General features: G+C 38.5%; 1 protein-coding gene across 1 annotated transcript in view; it reads left to right on the forward strand.

Annotated features, from left to right (window-relative positions):
• Nucleotides 1–22,410, forward strand: part of LOC136866754 (cilia- and flagella-associated protein 52) — a 256,308-nt gene that overhangs the window by 84,461 nt on the left and 149,437 nt on the right. Inside the window, exon 6 of the mRNA XM_067143864.2 lies at nt 11,460–11,614. Coding sequence (XP_066999965.2) covers nt 11,460–11,614 — 155 coding nt within the window. The remainder of the gene's footprint in view (nt 1–11,459; nt 11,615–22,410) is intronic.

Here is a 22,410-nt window from a genome sequence, read left to right on the forward strand (position 1 = left end):
AACTATCAATCTCTCGTTCTCGTGTGCTACATTCATGTTCGTTCACATCAGTCTAATCAATTCTAGAATCTAGTAGCTAGATATGGAATTTTTTTAAGTAACTTAGTGATGAATTCAAAGATACTGACTAGTTACTTTTCCAGAGATTGTAGGAGCCATTTGGAGACAATTCTGGCGAATTTTAATTTATTACTTGATAAAAATAGCATTGCGCTTCACATTATCTTGCGGGTGCATGATGCAGTATATTAATCTATGCATTTGCTGTGTAATGGCAGCTAAGCGCATGTCTGATTCACACGTGTGGCTCATGAGTTCATACTATTTTCGGAAGGCTTATCAGAGACCGATCATCTCACTCGCATACTTCCTATGAGGGAGTAGAGATTTGTCATTTTTAGCCTTGTAGCCTCATATAGCAACAGTCATGTTTTGAGACAATAAGTAATATACACCATAGTACTCCTGTATTGTGCAAGACATGTAGAATAAGCAGTTTTGACCAATTGTACCTCCTGATTTTTCCTGATTTTCATATCAAAATCTCCTGATTTTTGGTTTTGTAAAGTTGGCAGGTATGCATTTAGTATAGCTCCTTCATGCAAACAATAATCAGATAAGTACTTCAGATGTGGTACTGTACCCCAACCCGTTGTCTTTAGTACATCCTCCGAAACCTTATTAATTCCAGCTGCTTTCTAGTTTTCAACTTTTGTGTCTTATTGTAAATGTTGTTGTTATCATACATAAATGTTAATTCTATAGTTTTAGTTAGCTCCTCTATCTGAACCTTATCCTTGACGATCCTCACATACACACTCCCCTTGTTCATTACCGATTCCTGGAACGTCCTTCTAGGAACCTGTTTCTGCCTTAATGTACCTCTACATACCCTTTCATTTTTCACTAAAATTTGTATGACCACCAATTATGCTTGCCGTCATGTTATCCTTAGCTGACTTCTTTGCTTGATTCAATTTCCAAGTAAGTTCCTTTGATTTCTCCTTACTTTCACAGCCAACTCTATTTCTTTCCAACCTGCACGTCCTTCTTAGTCTCTGTACTTTTCTGTTATAATATAGTGGGTCTTTACCATTCCTTACCACTTTTAAAGGTACAAACCTGTTTTCACATTCCTCAACTATTGCTTTAAACCCATCCCAGAGACCTGTTTACATTTTTATTTACCGCTTTCCACCGGTCATAGTTACTTTTTAAAAACTTCCTCATGCCTCTTTTATCAGTCATATGGTACTGCCTAATAGTCTTACTTTTAAGACTTTCCTTTCTATCACATTTATTGTTAATTACGACAAAAACTGCTTTGTGATCACTAATACCATCTATTACTTCGGTTTCTCTATAGAGTTCATCTGGTTTTACCGGCACCACGTCCAGGATATTCTTCTCTCTAGTTGGTTCCATCACTTTCTGAATCAGCTGTCCTTCCCATATTAACATTTTGCCATTTGTTGTTCATGCTTCCTGTCGTTCGCATTACCTTCCCAATTGACATTTGGTAAATTCAGATCTCCGCTACAATTGCGTGCCTTTTTGTGTTGTTTACCACATAGCTGATTATCTTATTAAAAATTATGAACTTCATGATTTTGGCCCATATTAAACAATGAAATACTTCAGTGGAAGAAGGAATATCCCTTGACGATCCACCTGTTCTCTACATTTAATCTTATTTAAATCACAATAGTGTTAATTCTCATAAAGATCGTTATTCAAGCTCTGGGATGTATTTACAGACTCACTTGCGTCCAATGTAAAGCCTCTTACATTGGGCAAATAGGTAAAAGTTTTTTTAACTAGATACATGAAGCACGCCAACACTAATAAGCATTGCAAATTTCCAGCTAAGATCATCCATATGGAAGAGACAGGACATGCTTACACGTCTATTGACCAAGACTTGACCACCTTAAAGAGAGTTAGTCTAATGAATGTGTTAGAAAACATCTACAGATTTGTGGATCAATTCTTCAACAGCAATTATAATTTGAACGATATAATACACAACAAAAATCCTCTTTACAATCAAATCCTATACTTCCTTGAGATACTGGAGATAATAAAAGACATATTTCAAGCAGTAAACAAATCCCTACCTCCAATCATTTCGTCCAGTAACAAGCCCCCTTCCCCGATTGCTGCAGTTTCCCCTTCCCTCTCCTCCCCTGTTCACTCTCCTCTGTGTATCACAACACATGGCAAGCAGCATGTCACTTAAAGAAAGTCAGTTGCAAAAGAGGAAGTAAAGGGGTGAGTTTAAACCAACCTCTGTCCCCAATTTATATCTGTTTTCAAAATTTTTACATTTTCTTCATTTTAGTTGCTTTGTCCTTTTTCTTCTTTCAGATTTTTAGTAAGACTCTGCACTACATCTTCTATTTTGTCATGATAAACAAGGTCCAAATTATTCTTCAGAATTAACCTTGAGAAGTCCCCTCTTCCATACTGGTATGCTAAATAAGCACAAAAAAAAAGCAGCCTGCTTCAGTTAATTTTAAATATCACAAGTTATTACAGAAGATGAGTTATAAGCTACTGACTACATCAGTTTTTTTTAAAAATCTACGCACATAGTCAGACTCTTTTATTCTTAAGGATTTAAAAAAAATTATGTTACTCTGTGAACTGTTTTTATAATCTATATCATATTTTAATTCATGTGTGTTTTACAGGCAAGGGCAATCCACATTGCTTCATATTATCTTATATGAGTATAAGGGATGGAACATTTGTGTTATAGCCTAAAAATTTTGTTCCTGCTGTCTCGCAGTTGGATAGTTGAGTAAATGTACAGTATATGTAATCAAATAAGATTATATCGTCCCTGGAATGGCAAAGTATCTTAAAAAGCAACAAAATATGAATTTTATAGATGATAAAAATGATTAGTGAGTCGAATACTTACAGTTTAGGCAGTTTTGGTTTTAATTCTACTCTAGAAATGAATTTTTCACCTTATAGTCACATTAGGTTAAGTATTTATTCAATCGTAGCAAAAAGGAACTTAATGTTATGAACGTTGCTTACGATTGTTTGCCGGTCATTGTCGAGTGTATTGTCTAACAGAGTGGTCCTCCTACGATAGCTATCGTAGAGCTTACAATATTTTGGAGGGACTGGTTTGAAGGAACGCAAGGCATGAGAATAATAAGAGATTTTCTTAAATGACTGTATTAAGTAAGGGAGATAAAAAACAATAGGAAAATTGACTTATTACACTACAATAAGGGAATCAAAGTGAAAATTGCAGTGATTACAGTACAATATTTACTCAGCATCCTGTCTTGTGTCGCCTGTTAATCTCCTTGTTGGATATCACACATCAGTTGTCAGAAGTACACTGAGTTTCCGTAGCAATTCACTCACAAATTTATTCACAAGATAACTGCTGTCTTGTCATGGTGTGTGGCCTCCAGAGACCTGGTGCAGGTCTTCCGCCGTATAGGCGACCTCGATTAAAATCCTTCTATAATTTCTAATCTTCTTCCAGTTGAAATCTAACTCGTTTACAATACTTTTCATAATGATTCAGCCTCCTTGGTAACCAGTCCTCTCTCCTGACACAGGTTGTAATTTAGATATTGATGGAGTTGTATTTTGAGGGATGTAAACTTCATGGATTGTGCATCAAAATCTTAAAAATCTGTTACACACTTTTTCTCTTTCCATGTTTTCCTGGTGTACCAAATGAAGTTTCTTCAGTTTCATGCTATCTCTGTTCTACTAATTTGTTTTGCTACTTGCTTAATGTCATACTAACACATTGAAGGATTATGGCCACAGAGTGATGGAAAAGGGCTAGCATTGGGAAGGTAGCACCTGTGGCCTTAATTAATGCACAGCCCCATCATTTGCCTGGTGTGAAAATGGGAAACAATGGAAAACGATCTTCAGGGTTGCTGATGGTGGGTTTTGAATCCACTACCTCCCGAATGCAAGCTTACAGCTGCGCGACTATAACCACATGGCCAACTTGATCGGTTAATTTTTTTTTTCTATTTGCTTTACGTCGCACTGACACAGATAGGTCTTATGGCGACAATAGGATAGGAAAGGTCTAGAAAGTGGAAGGAAGCGGCCGTGGCCTTAATTAAGGTACAGCCCCGGCATTTGCCTGGTGTGAAAATAGGAAACCATGGAAAACCATCTTCAGGGCTCGAACCCACTATCTCCCGATTACTGGATACTGGCCGCACAGCTATCGAGCTCAGTGAAAATTCTCTTGACCATCCTCTACAGTACTTTTGTTGCATCTGCTTTTTTTTTTCTTTGTTGTCCTATCAACAATTCCCTTCTCTATTGTTCTTGTTTTATTCTTTCCCTCTTCAGCTTCTTTTTTCATAAAACTGTGTCCTCCTCTGGTCGCAAACTTCAATTTAGAATATTTAGCAGCATAATTCACTTTGTACACAAATGGTAGAACTATGTACTGACAATGAACTGATATGTTTAGCTACTGACCGTACTTGCTCAGTCAAGTTTGTCACAAGAAACAGCCTCTTCTCTTTGCTTCCCGCCCCTTTTCTACATTCCACTAGTATACTAGCTTGTCAATCAACATGCGATAGGTGCGCCAGCAATACTGGTGCTTACGATAACCTGGTGTTCTGTATAGTACTAATGGTGGTTATGATAATTTCTTTTTTTTACATTGTTTTTAACCTCGAGATTCATTTGATGTTTATGATACTTTGCCAGAATGTGCAGTGGAGTCCACTTGACATATAAACACTGTAACCTGAATTTTGACAAACATGTCGCTTATGATACTTTGCCTTCCAGGGACAATATGAAGTATTGAATAGGTGGACCCTCAAGGGATATCCCTTCTTTCATTGAAGTATTACCAAGCATGTCGGTGCAGGCTCCCCAGAATCCAAAAGCTGACATGCTTCACTCGAGGTGACGGTGGATTGGTTACCAACTGGGGTAGCAGCTTTTGCTCAATTTTCCGCCATGCATTTGATAGTTGTAGAACTGTTCATTGGGGCCGGTGATGTTTCACACTGATCAAGTTACTACCAAGGTTGAGAACCTTGGAGAGAGCTTGATGGTCAGCTTAGGCTGGCATTTCCTCCATACCTCATCCAGAGATGCCAACAACTACGGAATTTTTTTGGTTTCTATGGATTTCTCACATGTACTATAGCAGTCTGGAAGCGGTGCTTATTATTATGGTTTTTTGAATTTGATGGGTAAAAACTTCACTATAGGCCTAACCAGTGCTTTTCTTCTAGAGAAAAGTTAACCGGTACTCACTCGACCCATCACAAATATAGAATATTGGAGTTGCAGGCTGAAGTTTCTATGGTGTCATCATATTATACTACCAGGTGACCGGTTGCAGTAAATTAGTTAAAATTAATTTTAAACATATAGCGTACCATAATGTCTTACACAATCTATAGGGCAAAACAAAACTTAATCTAATCTCTACATTAACTTTCATAGTTCAACATAGGTAACTAAAATGTTAGTAAACATGAAGACATGACATTAGTGCATTTTCTGTTACAATAACTTCCAAATTGGACCCTTGATGCTGGTGCTGTCACCTTCATGTGAACGTTCTTTTATCTTTGTGTCAGTCGCGTGATGTCTTCCTTTCGGGTACCAGGAGTTTACATTTATGGTAGAGGATGAAAATCTCGCAGAGGATGACCTACCAGCTTGGTAAACATCAATGAACTCGCAGTTGTCAGATGTATTGAAGCCCTTGTTGGTGCCAATATTAAGTTAATTTGTGAGAAACCATATTCGTGTTCAGAGGTAGAAATGGGAATGCTGTTGGTGTTTTCAAGTGGTGGTAGTGACACAAACATTTTCTTCTCAACTAAAAATCCACGATAACCTCTTAGAACTTGCCTGTCTTTAATCCTTAATCGCCTATACAAATTTTGTGCTTCAACGTCACCAAAAGTGATATTGTGCTAAACATTATCTGACCAACATCCAGGATACAGTACTTTTGTCCACTCTGGTATTTGTGTGTCTTCTTTTGTTAACAGACGATTTTCCATCCATCATCTTAAGCTGTCATGATTTCAGATCAAGAAAGTTTTCTGTATTGGCAGCTCAAATTTGTTTCTCTCTTCTCCACGGTAACTCCCTTAAATTTCACATTCTCATCTGCACTTCGAGCTTCACAATAGTTAAGACCACTATTAAATGTGCTATTTTCAAACAAAAGAATGCCTAGATATTTCTTTATGAGCCTTTATGTCATATCTCATGCTTGTAGTTCAACACTGAGTTCTGCCAACTCTTGAAGAGCATCACACACAAGACCAAGATCAAGAATAAAGTCACCATTCATAATTTTTGCAAGAGAACATCTTCTTCTTCTTGTTTCCGAATTTGGCCGCCTATGGACCGCATGAAAATTTGGCTTTCTCTTCTTCTTCTTCTTCTTCTTCTTCTTCTTCTTCTTCCTCTTCTTCTTCTTCTTCTTCTTCTTCTCCTTCTTCTTCTTCTTCTTCTTCTTCTTCCAGAACCTCTTCATTCTTTCACTTCTGATCTTCCTTTCTTTCTCAGATATGACCAGTTTGGGTCTACATTTTGGTGGTTTCTCCTGGAATGTTTTGATGCTGTCCACTCGACTTCTAAATTCTTTTCTGTTGTGAACCATATCCACTGTAAGTCCACTTTCTATTGCATCTCTTTTTACCTCTTCCATCCACTTCATCGAAGCTTTTAGTCCAGTGATGTACTTGAATATTTTCTTAGTTAGTCGTTTCTCATCCATTCTTTCTAGATGCCCATAGAATTTTAGCCTTCGCTTTCACATGGTGACAGTGATTTTTTCGGTGTATTTATAGAGGTCATCATTTTTCCTATTCCTCCACTTTCTGTGGTCCTAAAATTTTCCTTAAGATTCTCCTGTCCTTTTTTTCGAGATCTTGAAACTCACCCTTTTTATTCATTGTCAGGCTCTCTGAAGCGTAGAGACCCTCTGGCTTTACCACTGAGCTGTAGTGTCTAAGTTTCACCTTGTAAGATATTGCCCTTTTGTTGTATCTGTTCTGGGTTAACCTGTAAGCCAATTCTAGTTTTCTAATTCTTGCCCTAATTGCCTCTTTATCCAATCCATTAGATTCTATCCATTCCCCTAGATATTTAAATTTCTCAGTTCTTTTTACAGTCCCATGCTTCACTTCCAAGTGTCTCTCCCCTTGATGTCCATATTCCATGTATTCCGTCTTCTCATATGACACTTTGAGACCCGTTTTCTCAGCGATCTCATGTAGAGTATTCAGCATAATTTGGGCATTTTCTCGGTTGTGAGCCAAGAGTGCAAGATCATCCGCGAAAGCCAAACATTTAATTTCTAAGTTCTGTCCTTTCCTCCCTAAATGTATTCCCTTTATTCCTTTCACTTCCAAGGCTTTTTCCCATGTTCTAATGATTTTTTCTAGAACAATGTTAAAGAGAATTGGTGACAGGCAGTCCCCTTGTCTGACTCCTGTTTTTATTTCAAATGGTTCAGAAATTTCACCGAAGAATTTGACTTTTGAGAAAGTTTCTGTCAGGGTTTGTTTTATTAACATTCTTGTTTTCCTGTCAATTCACTCATCCCTATTCTCATCCTGTTTTGCTCTTTCAAAATGTGATACGAGTAATGCCTAGTTTTTCCAAACTGCAGAAACACTTCTGTAACTTGAAGCTAACCAACGAGTATTTAGAATTCTTCCAGTGTGGTACAGTTGCTGGTCGAGATCGTCAGAAATATTTCTCAGTTCTTTGGCACTTTTAGGCATCTGGTAATATAATGTACAGTATAACATTTGGAAAATGTAACATAATTTTTTTTCCAGTCTGTCAACACACAACAATTTCAATATAAATTATAACACTATAAACGTACCTGTAAAAAATACACACTATGATACAAATACAGTAATGACATGTTTCGTTCTACAAGAACATCCTCAGATTCTATCAAATCACCTTAAACATGTGTATATATGTACAGTATTGTTTTTGTTGCATAAACTTGTCAGTGATAAAGAATTAGGTGATAATATGAACAAGTATTGACAAATAATGATTTACAAGTATTATGATATGAAAAAACTTCTGTATTTATCTAGACTGCCGATGCTAAGTCCATTGTCACCACCTTCAGTCATCTGTAACACATGTATCAAGCCTCACCTCTCTAGGGCAGCCGAGGATGAATATTCAACTACGGCACAACCTTTCTCCTTGTGTGCACTTACAGTCAAATATTCTGCCTCCCTCATAACCTCTTAACTAAAAATTATGAACGACACATCTTCATGCCAACATAAGGATTTGACTTCACTGATGAAGGGAATGCATATTGTTCCTGAAACATGTATGATAGAATAAATAATTTTCAGTCAATACATGTGTATTGAAAAGGTGGACCCAACATGAACTATTTTAAATAGTTTCTTTAATAAATTTAGGCATGTCAATACAGGATCAAATAAAATACCTTAGTTAAGTTTATCAACAACATAAGAAGAATTCGATCATTGAATTTTTATTGGAACTGTTACGTGTGTTCAACAATTTCATCTTCATTCCAACGGAGCAGAAAAAAAAGCAATTGAGCTCTAGAATTTTAAGAACATTCTTTGACTTTTATCATGTATTTTAACTTGACATATTCGGTATTTGTGACCTTGTCTGTTTTACTTATCTTACATGTATTTTCAGGTGATAATGTCCAAAGAGAAGGACAAAACATGTCCTGAAACTTGTTAATGTCACCCTAATTAAACATAAATTTTTTAGTATTGTTAAGGTGGAACCTTTGATTGTACCTTGAAAAAGTATACTATCAACAATACAGGCTTTGCAATGAAATTAATTTCATGCAATAACAAGAACATTGTCTCCAACATTCAAGAATTGATTCATGAAAAACCCAGACATGTTTTTTGAAAAAGACATATCCATTTTCATCAAGATGGACATATTCATATGACACTTTTTGTCAGTTTTAATTATATTTAACGTTACATCATACATTTTCCTACTCTTATATGTGGCTGAAGAAGGCCTAAATATTTGGCCAAAACATGTACCAAAGTATTTTAAACATGACCTTTTAAGTGTGTTTTAATATAGGCTGTTTTGAACTGTATTGCTAAGGTGGATTTTTTAATTTTTCCTCTTTCAAGGTATTTTTGTATATATTTTTCGTTGTCAATATGGACCGTTGTGATTATGAGATTCATAAACTGTAAAGCACAAGAATGTTGGGATGGTGTACTCTTGGGCCTTCTCCACAATCTGTTGAACATCTGAAATCTGTTTTCTTGTGCCCTTGCACCCTTGCCTGGCATGAATATGCTCTGTTCTTCAGCTATTTGTGGCAGTAGGAAGGCTTTCAGTCTATTGATGATCTAGAGAATAACCTTGCTAGTGTGAGAGATCATTGCCACAGTCCTGTAGTTGCTGCAATCTTTGGGAGCTCCTTTCTTGTAGATAGCGATAAATATCAACTCACACCGCTCATCCAGCCATTTCCATGTTTTTCATATCTTCTTCATATCTTCTGTACCCATGGCCTTTAGGGTTTCAGTGGGAACCCCAACCATACCAGGAATTTGTTTTGTTGCAGATGTCTGTCTGTTTTTTACTTCCGACCTCAAGATTGAAAGCTCCTTGTCTTCCAGTAGGCCGTTATGGTTTCCAGGGTTCCATGTTGGATTTTGTTTGAACAAGATTTCAGAGTAGCACTTCCACACTGCCTTCAGGATCAGGTTTCTTGTTACCATTTTGTTTGCCTATGATTTGCCTTTTATCTTTGAATTCGCTTGCCAGGTATTTCACTTAACTAAGAAGTTCACAAGGTTATGGTTGTCTGCATGTTGTTCCAGTACATGAGAAAGGTCTTTGATTTATGTATTCTTGTCCCTTACATACGCAGCCTTGATCTCCCTGTTCAGCATCCTTAGTCTCTCCTCATTGTCTTCATGCCACTCATCTTCTGTTCTCAGTGCTCTGTGCTCTCCTCTCCTCATCCAAGGTCAGTGTTGAGTCTGTAATCCAGTGCTCCTTCTTTACAACTGTTGCGGGTTCACCATTTTTTTTGCAGCTCTCTCAGTCCAATTTTTGACACCTGTCCCTGTCCCATTTCAACGCCTTTTGTCGTCTGTTGTCTGACTTCCTTTTTGCAGGTTGTGTTGCAACTCAACAGGGTTTGTAATGCATATTTGCATTCTCTACTCACTCTTTCTGGATGAGTAAAGCTTGAATATGCAGGTGACTTTGAGTGACCTGCGATCTGAACCACAGCACTTGGTTTGCTGGTTTGATCTTAACCATTACTTACAGATGTTCTCCATCATATCTTACTAGTTTATAGTCAATCTGATTTTTGTATTTCTGTCCAAGTGGAGGGTTAGTGTGGGCGGTACTGGAATAGCATATTTGTAATTACCAGCTCTTGAAATGTGGCAAACTGTTGCAAGTGCTCTCCTCTGCCATTACCTTCTTCTAGCCCAAACTGTCCAGTGAAGTCTTGAAGGGGTAAGTCATCCTTAGTGCATCCGACTTCAGCATTGAAATCCCTTAAGATGTGTACTGGCTGCTTCCTAGATATTTTATAGAGTTCTTTTCTCATCTGATTGTATAACTATTCAGCTTCTTCATCTGGTGCTTCTTTAGTAGGCATGTAGACCTGAAACTGATTCATCAGCCTATTGTTTATGGCTGAGTACTTCATGAACTCCACAATACTCTTGTTGACTAATATCATTCCTCTGTTTACACCATTCTTCTTTCCTCTTGAGATATACTTTTTGTGTCCTTGATCCTTCTAATGTGTTTTGGTAATGCTCATCAGCTCTCATTTCAGGAGGAAGAGTTTACCTGTTTGCAGGAGTCCTCTCTGACTTCAAGTTCCAATATGGAGACTTCAGGCTTGCTGCTGTCTAACCTAGACTTGGAGTGCATTGCAACTTCAATCCATTTTGTTTGTGCCACCATGACTTGTAAGCACAGGAATAAAGTAATCAGGTGGTTTCCATTAACTGCTAGATCCCATGCCCTTGTCTACATATTTATTGTTCTTCTACCTTAAGGCCAAGAGGGTGCCCTGATGGGTTTCACTCCCAAAAGAGCTCATCCACCTGACATCATTGGCCCTCTTGGGTTTTCTGGATAGTTCACGCTGCCCAGCACACTCAGCATAGAGTCACTGGCTGTACGGTCTCCTCCATACCGTGGCAGAGGGAAATTCTGGCCAGACAAGAATATACAGAATAGGTATTTTTAAATCAGTATTCTCTCCTTTCCATTTTCTGGTCATATAATAACAAGGTAAAGAATTTTTAGTTTAGAGTACCTATTCTACTTTACTCATTCTCCTCTCTTGTGTGACCATAGGAAATATTCTGCGATAGTAGAAGAAATAAGGGAGTCTCTTCATTTGGAAAATAATAAACAATTCCTTCTTGTAGGTGTCACGGCTTTAGCACTATTGACGGAGCCCTTGCAGACAAAAATTTTGGTTGCTGCTGGTGATGGTACAGTGGAAATGGTAAAGGAGCGTTCCAGTAATCCCAAAGAACCTGAAGGACGATTACGAATGCCATCAATTCCACATCTCGATGTGGTAAGTGAAAGTTCATGATTTTATATGATCATGAAAATATACAAAAATTTCAGTATAACACAAACACTCTATCGCAGACATAACCAACTTAATGAAATGTAAGAGGAATATCAGTTAATTATCAATTCAAACAAAGCTCATTGTTCCCTAGAGTTAACTGCAGGTTGCATTTATAACAATAAACAAAATTATGCTTATTCTTTATGTAGTCACACTCATGAGTTTGTACACAAATAATAATAATAATAATAATAATAATAATAATAATAATAATAATAATAATAATAATAATAATAATAATAATAATAATAATAATAATAATAACAATAATAATCCCCATGTGGGGATTTACCAGTTACCTCCATCGGGCGCATCCCATTGGAATTGGGGAAGCTCGCTGGCTCTGCCGCCAGCAGAGTCAGAGGGTAGTAGGGAAATAAAATACCACCGTGAAAAAAAAAAAAGCTGGTCCCTTGCCAGGGCTACGGCAAAGACTGGTAAATGACCAGAAGCCAGAAAACATCTTGAGGCAACCTCTAGGGCTAACAACCCTAGTTGTAAAAGGATGGGTACCCGTCCAAAGCAAAGTCAAGTCAAGAAGCATGATGGCACAACATTTCAAGAAACATACCCCAGGGGGTAAATCTTCGGATAAATCCCTCGTCGTGAATGCCACAGCTCACGAGTCTTGTTCGGATTCTGGGGGAGACTCGTCATCATGCAAGAGATGAGTCGGAGCGTCTCGGTGTACCCCGAAGAGTCAAAAACTCAGGCCAAAATCTAAAACCTTTCTAGCAACTTTCAACATAAATTCACTTACACAAACTGGCGAGCTGAAAACCCTCACCAAAACTCTTCACAAAAATCAGATATCCATAATGGCCCTACAGGAAACAAGGTACCCAGATGAAGAGATTTTTTAATCTGAAGGCTACCGATTTTTCAAGAGCAAAGTGCAAAGAGGAATCCTCAATGGAGCTGTGATGCTTGGAACTGCATTTGCTGTTAGAACCAAGATCCTTAAATCGGTTGCAAATTTCGAACCTGTGAATGACAGATTGTCTATACTCACAATTAATGTGCGAACAAAACCTACGCCCTAGTTAACGCACATGCTCCTACAAACGATAAGAACAAGTCTGATCCAGACGAAGTTGATACTTTCTGGGACCTACTGGATGAAAAATTAAACAAAATCCCCAAACACCATGTCAAGCTTCTTTTGGGTGACTTCAATGCCCAACTAGGTCGTGAACAGAAGTACAAGAAAGTTATAGGAATTTACCCTGCTCACAAAAGAACCAATCCCAATGGCAAAAGACTGGTGTCCATTTGCGAAAATCACAACCTGCAGGTCATGTCGACCCAATTTCGCCATCTACCCAGAAAGCAAATGAGTTGGTGTTCTCCCGTCCAAACTCTCAGAGAGTTCCAAATAGATCATGTTGCTATCTCCAGGAGAAACAGCCCTGAGATTATGAACGTCAAGGTAAAGAAAGGCATCAATGTGCCCTCAGAGCTTCCAGGAGAAGGCTAGACCAAATGACTGTGACTTTAACAACGCCAAAAGTCTCCTTGTTGAGGCCACCAAAGACGTTGCAGAAATCAGGAGAAGCAAAAAGCATGCCTGGTGGAATGGTACCTGCGAATCAGTCCTCAAAGAAAGACTCAGTGCATGGAAACAGTACTACTCTACGAAATCAGAAAATGATTGGGAAACCTACAAAACCCAACGTGCCCAAGCAGCTAGGGTGTTCAGAACTGAGAAACGTAAATACGAAAAATCTCTTATTGAAAAGATAAAACAAAACTTTAGGAAGAATGAAAGCAGAGAGTACTACAGAGCCTTCAGACGCAAACTCACTGGCTATAAACCACCATCCCTATGCTTTGAGCGAAAGGACGGCACACTGGCGACGTAAAATGAAGAAAATTGCAGCATTCTGGCAGACTACTTCAAGAATTTACTTAATTGCTCTAAACCGCATAGCCCCGTTGAGACCAAGGAACCCTTACTCAGGTACCCAGATTCCAGACCACCCGACAGAGATGAAATCAAGTGCCACATTGCCCGTCTCAAAAATAACAAAGCGCCGGGGAAAGACTCAGTAGTAGCAGAACTATGGAAATATGCCCCAGAGGAATCACTTGATATCTTGCAAAAGCAAATAGAAGAAATTTTGAACAAGGAGACCCTACCCAAAGGTTGGAAAATAGCTTCGATTCATCCATTACACAAAAAAAAGGCTACATGAAGAACATCAACAACTACAGAGAAATATCTTTGCTACCCGTGACTTACAAAATTCTATCACTTGCCATCCTGTAGCGTTTGGAAGCACAAGTCGAACATTAAATAGGTGAATACCAAGGAGGGTTCAGAAAAGGTTGCTTAACAGCCGAACAGATCCAAAATCTCAAAACGATCATCAGATATTGTACACTAAGGTCCAAGCAGTATGTGTCTGTCTTTGTGGACTTTAAGAAAGCGTACGACTCCATTGACCGGGAAGTCTTGCTAAACATCTTAAATGAATTTGGAGTTGATTTGAAACTGCTGCCATTAATTAGAGCCACCCTGACCAATACAAAATCCAAGGTGAAGTTCCACGGATGTCTCTCGCATTCCTTTGACATCAAAACAGGAGTCCGACAAGGTGATGGGCTATCCCCGATACTCCTCAACTGTGTTCTTGAAAAGATCATCGGAACCTGGCGGGTGAGATTACAGGAAACCAACTACAGTCCAATGAGAATAGGAACCAAATCCAAGGGGATCGCAACAGACTGAGCATTTGCCGATGATATTGCTGTTCTCCCAAACGACATAGAAACCGCTAGAGCTCAAGTTGAAATTTGAAAGTAAATTGCCAAACAAACTGGTCTGCAGATATCGTTTGAGAAAACAGAAGTAATGACTAACATCAAAGAGGCTCCACCAAAACTCCATACAAAATACGGGGACATCACCCGAGTAGACAAATTCAAATACCTGGGTGAGATCATCATGAAAAATGGACTGGACAAAGAAGCACTTCAGGAGCAAGTACACAAACCGGAAATAGCCTACCAAACATCCCGCACAATCTACAACAAAAAATGCCTTTCCCAAAACACCAAGATACATCACTATGAAACAGTTCTGAAGCCAGTAGTTCTATATGCAGCCGAAACCCTGTCTCTAAATGCCAACAAAGGACTCCTTGAAGAACTGGAGAAAAAAGAACGCAAAATTGTGAGAGGAATCTTGGGATCAAAGTACAGAAATGGAATCCATCAAAAGAGATCCAACGAGGAAGTCTACAGCAAAATAGAGAAAATTACCGACACAATCAGAAAAAGACGAGCACGATTTCACGGTCATCTGAAAAGAATGGACGGAAGAAAGTTAACTAAAGAAATCCTTCACTTTTTTGATTCAGACCCCAAAACCACAATTCCCTGGTTTAGAAATACCAAAGAAGACCTGCAAATGCTACATATCTCAGCTGAAGACGCCCTTAACCGAGATCTCTTCCGCAAGAAAGTATTGACGAACGGGCTAAACTGAGACGAGCAACCGAAAAGAAGACACGGTGCCCCTTGGACAGAGGAGCGTAAGCAGGCCCACTCACAAAGAATGAGGGAAATTTGGGCTCTAAAGAAGGCCAAGTTCAGTGTCAAATGCAACAAGACTTAACGTGGTCCTTGATGACCCCAGGGAATAATAATAATAATAATATTATTATAGGAATGAATTAGAAAAATGATAATAATAATGAAAATAAAGAATTGAATAACATGAATTAGGCAATGAGTGTGAACACTTAATAATAATAATAATAAATAAATAATAATATAAATAGGAAAAATAGGAAAATATCAAAGTAGCGGCAGTTTCTCATCTAAGCTTTGGATATGAGACGGTTAACCTATCAAACACACAAAATCAAACGATACGTAAGGGAAACATATAACTTACAGGCCTAACAACAATTACAGAAAGGATTATGGAACGTGTTGAAGCCCTGTTAAGGTCCGCGGGCAGGTATGACGTTATGGGGAAGAAGAGGTTCACAAGAATCACCTTTTAGCTCAAATATATTAAAATTAACAAAGATACAAAATCAAATAAAGAAATAAATGAATTGCAGATTAGCTGATACTTAAGACACTAAAACAAAGGATGTTTAAGCAGACTTTTAAACCAAACTGGCAATCTAATTAAGCTCTTTGGGCACGAACGAACTTTGACATAGAGGTTCACATTTAAGTTAAGTTCACAGAATTAAAGGAGGCATCTTCGAAAGAATTAAAAGATTAATTAAAGTGATGAACAATACGTTATTACATACATACATACATTATCATTATAGACTGTTATGCCTCTCAGCATTCAGTCTGCAAGCCTCTAAGAATTTACTAAATATCGCCACAATCCTCGATTTGTAACTAGTGTTGTGGCCTCATTTAGTTCTATACCTCGTATCTTTAAATCGTTAGAAACCGAGTCTAACCATTGTCGTCTTGGTCTCCCTCTACTTCTCTTACCATCCATAGCAGAGTCCATTATTCTCCTAGGTACCCTATCCTCCTCCATTCACCTCACATGACCCCACCACCGAAGCCGGTTTATGCGTACAGCTTCATCCATCGAGTTCATTCCTAAGTTAGCCTTTATCTCCTCATTCGGAGTACCCTCCTGCCATTGTTCCCACCTGTTTGTACCAGCAATCATTCTTGCTACTTTCATGTCTGTTACTTCTAACTTATGAATAAGATATCCTGAGTCCACCCAGCTTTCGCTCCCGTAAAGCAAAGTTGGTCTGGGAGCTTACTTCCTTCTTACAGAATACTGCTGATCGCAACTGCGAGCTCACTGCATTAGCTTTACTACACCTTGATTCAATCCCACTTACTATATTACCATCCTGGGAGAACACACAACCTAAATACTTGAAATTATCGACCTGTTCTAGCTTTGTATCACCAATCCGACATTCAATTCTGTTGAATTTCTTACCTACTGACATCAGTTTAGTTTTCGAAAGGCTAATTTTCATACCATACTCATTGCACCTAATTTCAAGTTCCAAAATATTAGACTGCAGGCTTTCGGCACAGTCTGCCATTAAGACCAAGTTATCAGCATAGGCGTTTCTCCAGTCTGGATGCACACCCATGGCGAATATCTGGAGGTGGGATACCTGCTAGACAATAAACTGTAACTGCTTACTACATTTCCACCTAACTGAATCCCTCCCTGCCATTTTATACCTTTCAGCAGATGATCCATGTGAACTACGAATGGCAAAGGTGAAAGATTACAGCCTTGTCTCACCCCTGTAAGTACCCTGAACCAAGAACTCATTCTACCATCAATTCTCACTGAAGCCCAGTTGTCAACATAAATGCCTTTGATTGATTTTAATAATCTACCTTTAATTCCATAGTCCCCCAGAATGGCGAACATCTTTTCCCTCGGTACCCTGTCATATGCTTTCTCTAGATCTACGAAACATAAACACAACTGCCTATTCCTCTCGTAGCATTTTTCAGTTACCTGGCGCATACTGAAAATCTGATCCTGACAGCCTCTCTGTGGTCTGAAACCACACGGGTTTTCATCCAACTTCCTCTCAACAACTGATCGCTCCCTCCCTTCCAAGATGCCAGTGAATATTTTGCCTGGCATACTAATCAATGAGATACCTCGATAGTTGTTGCAATCCTTCCTGTTCCCTTGCTTAGAGACAGGTGCAATTACTGCTTTTGTCCAATCTGAAGGTACCTTACCAACACTCCACGCTAATTTTACTACTCTATGAAGCCATTTAATTCCTGCCTTCCCACTATACTACACCATTTCAGGTCTAATTTTATCTATTCCTGCTGCCTTATGACAATGGAGTTTATTTACCATCCTTTCCACTTCCTCAAGCATAATTTCACCAACATTATTTTCCTCCTCCCCATGAGCTTGGCTGTTTGCAACACCACCAGGATGATTTCCTTTTACATTTAGAAGTTGTTCAAAATATTCCCTCCACCTCTCGTGATTCCCTGGGATCTATTATGAGTTCACCTGAATTACTCAGAACACTGTTCATTTCCTTTTTCCCTCCCTTCCTAATATTCTTTATTACTGTCCAGAAAGGTTTCTCTGCTGCTTGACCTAGCCTTTCCAGGTTATTACCAAAATCTTCCCATGACTTCTTTTTGGATTCAACAACTATTTGTTTCGCTCTGTTTCTTTCATCTACGTACAAATCCCTGTCTGCCTCAGCCCTTGTTTGGAGCCATTTCTGATAAGCCTTCTTTTTACATTTACAGGCTGCTCTCACTTCATCATTCCACCAAGATGTTCGCCTTCTCCCATCTTTACACACAGTTGTTCCTAGGCATTCCCTTGCTGTTTCTACTACAGCATCCCTGTATGCCACCCATTCACTTTCTATATCTTGAACCTGCTTACTGTCTACTGTTCGAAAGTTCTCACTAATCATATCCATGTACTTCTGTCTAATTTTCTTGTCCTGGAGATTTTGTATCCTTATTCGTTTGCAGACAGATTTCACTTTCTCTACCCTAGGCCTAGAGATACTTAGTTCACTATTTACTTACAAAATACTAAGCCTGAAAACGGTTTGCCTCCAAAAAAAACATGTTGCAGACTAGCTTAAGAGCTTAGTTATACTGATGCTGAATTCAGGTGAATGTGGAAATCTAGAGAAAACTCCGGCACACAAAATAACATTCTACATAATCACGAAAGTTACATTAAGTGGAAAAAGACCGAAACACAAGAATGAGTTTATATTAATTATAATGCAATAACTTAGCACTTACCGTGAGAGACCGGGGACCCAAGGCGGGACGGGCGCAAGACACGTCCGCCTGCTGCAGTGATCCAAATTCAAGGACACGGACAAATTAACTCGCACACACAAGGAGCCAAAAACAGGAAATCGTGCAATTACAAATAACCAATAACAACACTCCAGATTGCCACATTCACCAATGAAAAATTGTAATATTTTGGCCAATAAGAAACACTTATTTTGGCCAATAACAAGAATCTTCTAGAATCATCATTTCTGCTGAATCCGCATATTAGCGGATAATACAAAACGACAGGAAAGGGCCACTTACACGTGGCACACCCTGCCTCACAAGTCATGTATAAAAATGCCCATCCCTTTATACAATTTGCAGAATAATATACAATTTAAAACAGGAAATTTAAATACCCAGATCTCTTTGAACATAAATCTTCTGCATAGTTCATTTTCTTCATAGGCTTAAATATTAATAAATTTTAAATATTACACCCATGATTTTTCAAGTCTTTTTCTTGAGGTTTCCTGGAATTAGAAAGCTACTTACAATAATTTGCTTTGCATAAACTCTTTGGTTCTTTAAATGTTTCCTTTGTTTACCCAAAATGATGACAAGACAAAATTTAAATAACATAATATGACAAGGATTTCTGTGGCTTCACTGATTACACTGCTGATTAACAATGGTCACACTTTACACTGAATTGTAAAGTAAGTAAGTAAGTAATATGTTTTATTTATCCTGGCAAAGTTAGGGATATACTCCCTTTCTTACACTTAACCAGCCTTAACCTAGAACACTTAAAAATAACTACTGATGACAATAATATGATAATATAGACAATAATAACAACAGTAATAGCATTAACAAAAGTAACCACACTTAAAAAAGATCATATCATCTGTATAACATAAATCGTACGCAGAGTGCAGAATATAATTATGAATAATGAGTACTAAGAATATAATTATGAATAATGAGTACTATAACAACTACTTATGAAAAAGTTTATAAAATATATACATTTCTACAGTACACCGAAATATCGCCTTCAATTGAGAGGTGAAGAGGAGGATTAGTAAAAAGGAGAAGAAGAGTAAGAAGAAGAATATATGTGAAAGGAAGAGGGAAATGATGATGAAGAGGCGGTAGGAGTAGGTGTTTTCAGGTCATAATTTGATGATTCATGCATGTTTACCTACTATTTCGACACAGGCATGTTTAAAAGCTAAGCTGCTGGACATGCTTCTGACGTCCACTGGTAAGAGATTCCATTGTCGGGCTGTGGTAACGGTGAATGATTTCGCGTAGATTGCTGTTCAGTGTACAAGAAGGGATAAACACATGGTGCTGCAGGATCAGGTATTTTTGTTATGGTCTGTGGAGAGGAGCTTCATTCGATCACGGAGACAGGCTGGTTGAGAACTTTTAAGAATAGTATGCAAGAAGCAAAGAGTATGAAGTGTGCGTCGTTCTTGCAGGCGAAGCCACCCGAGCTGCGTGTAAGACGGTGTGACATGGTCAGCGTAACGAAGTCCACCGATAAATCTTACACAGGCATTCTGAGCACACTGTAATTTCCTTCCCAAGTCTACTCCTAGGTTGTTGTAAACTATGTCGCAATAATCAAAATGAGGTAATGCGAGTGATTCAACAAGAATTTTCTTTAGTATGTACTCTACCACGCTCATATCATGGATAATATTTTAATAAATGTGATTTGACCCAGGAAATCATACCACATGTTGCCAAAATTGTGTTTCTGTTTTTGTTCCTTCCAGCAGGGAACTGAATTATGAATAATAAAATTTGTCTCTTGAGCTGCAAAATTATGTATTCTATCGGATACCAAATTTTAAATCAAAGTTCAAAGGATGGAATGAATCTTTACAATCTTTTGATTTCACTTTAATGTAAGGTGTGTCAGTGGGTTCTATTTTAACTAACAGATGGTACCAAAAGCCAGAAATCCTCGACTGACCCAAGTTGCATTTTCTTCTTTACTGAGAAGTTTCTGCAAGTTGCGTATGCCATCCTACTGCACCGGGCTAAGTGGCTCAGACAGTTGAGGCACTGGCCTTCTGACCCCAACTTGGCAGGTTCGATCCTGGCTAAGTTTGGTGGTATTTGATGATGCTCAAGTACATCAGCCTCATGTCAGATGATTTACTGGCATGTAAAAGAGCTCCTACAGGACTAAATTCCGGCACCTTGGCATCTCTGAAAACTGTAATAAAAGTTAGTGGGACGTAAAGCCATAACATTATTATTATTATTATTATTATTATTATTATTATTATTATTATTATTATAATCATCATCATCATCGTCGTCGTCGTTATTATTATTATTTTTATTATTGTTGTTATTATTATTACGCGACGCATCATTGGAAAAATCTTTAGTATGCCCTTCCTGAAATGTTACTGTTGCGGCCTTCATCTTATTGGTTGTTGAAGTGTGTAATTTACCCTATGCTTTAAAACTTTTCACAACAAGAACTGTCCTGTCACTAATGGACCATCTTGAATGCAGTGTTGGTAACATTGACTGGTATTGCAGCAGCATATACTTGGCTAAAGAACTGGACAGCTGGAAATGTTATACTGCTTATACACTTATTTATAGAAGAGTCAGTGACCTCAAGCCAGCAAAGCAGGGAGGACTGAGGAAAAGGAAGAATGGGGATATTCAGGGTTACAGGTCAGGTAATGTCCTGGTAGGTACTCATATGGAAGGATAAGAGACTGGCTGTTACGGTAACCCCTGTCATAAGTGCCGAACAGATAGCTACAATTCAGAAAGGAGAACTACACAAGATAGTGATGAAACCAACCTGTGTTATCAGCTATACAAAAAATATGTGTGGTGTTGATCATAATTATCACTATTGTGCTGCATATTACTTCACTAGGAAATTTCTAAAGTGGTGGAGAAAGCTTTTCTTTTGGTGTACGGAAGTGTGTGTTGTGAATTCATACGTTGTGTACAGTACATCCAAGAAGGATGAAGGTACCAGTGGCATATACTGAGGGCTACCAAGGCTATCATTGAAGCCCAAACCTCAATTGAGAATGATGGAAGTCTAAAAGCAAAGCAAATTCACCTCCGTACAGGCCATGAAGGCCCTTGGAGGAGTGGAAGGTAAAGACTTCCACCATTGTTAACCTCGGCACGTGATGAGGTAGAGTGGTTAGCTCTATGCCCAGCCGCCTTTGCCCCCAGGAATTAACCTGGTACTCATTTTTGGTGTAGGCTGAGTGAACCTCAGGGTCATATGCACCTCCAGAAGTGGAAATCTCGTTTCTTAAATTTGACAACTTTCTGACGGGGACTCGAACCCATGTCCTTCCGGGCGAACCGAGCACTCCTTTACTGCCTCGGCCAGGCAGCCCCTCGATGGAAGTCTAAAGCATATTATAATGTAAGCATTTGACACATTGCTCCATTTACAAAACTTGAAAGCAGCGAGAAAAAACGTCGCATGTATTTTTGAGAGCAAGGCATCGGAGACTGATATTGCAGCCTAGACACTCGTCCCTCTCCCCTCGACTCACCCCATGTGGCTTGCTGATGTATATCAGATAGGTTTACTAGGCTTTGGTCTGTCATATCATTACTGCTAACTATCAGCCATGTGTCACTCATCATATATACTTCCTCACTTCATACTTCTGACTTAATTATACAGATAACAGAGTGCTGGCATTTCACTCCCGTTTACTTCTACATCCTTGTAGGAAGACATTGCAGGGCTGCTATTATAGGAGCAATATACTGTCTTTTTATTGGTAGATCTGCTAAAATGAAATGCATTCTTTCAGATTTAGTGTTCTCTTTTGTTGGTTGGAATCAAACCCGTGATCTAGGATCGGACACCACCACTGATCTCCTGCGGAAGCTAATTAACCAGTGAACGATGAGTACGACCGCTGTAAAATTCAACATTTTTATTTAATAATAATAATAATCTATAT

This window comes from Anabrus simplex, chromosome 3, assembly GCF_040414725.1.
Source record: "Anabrus simplex isolate iqAnaSimp1 chromosome 3, ASM4041472v1, whole genome shotgun sequence".
NCBI lineage: Eukaryota > Metazoa > Arthropoda > Insecta > Orthoptera > Tettigoniidae > Anabrus > Anabrus simplex.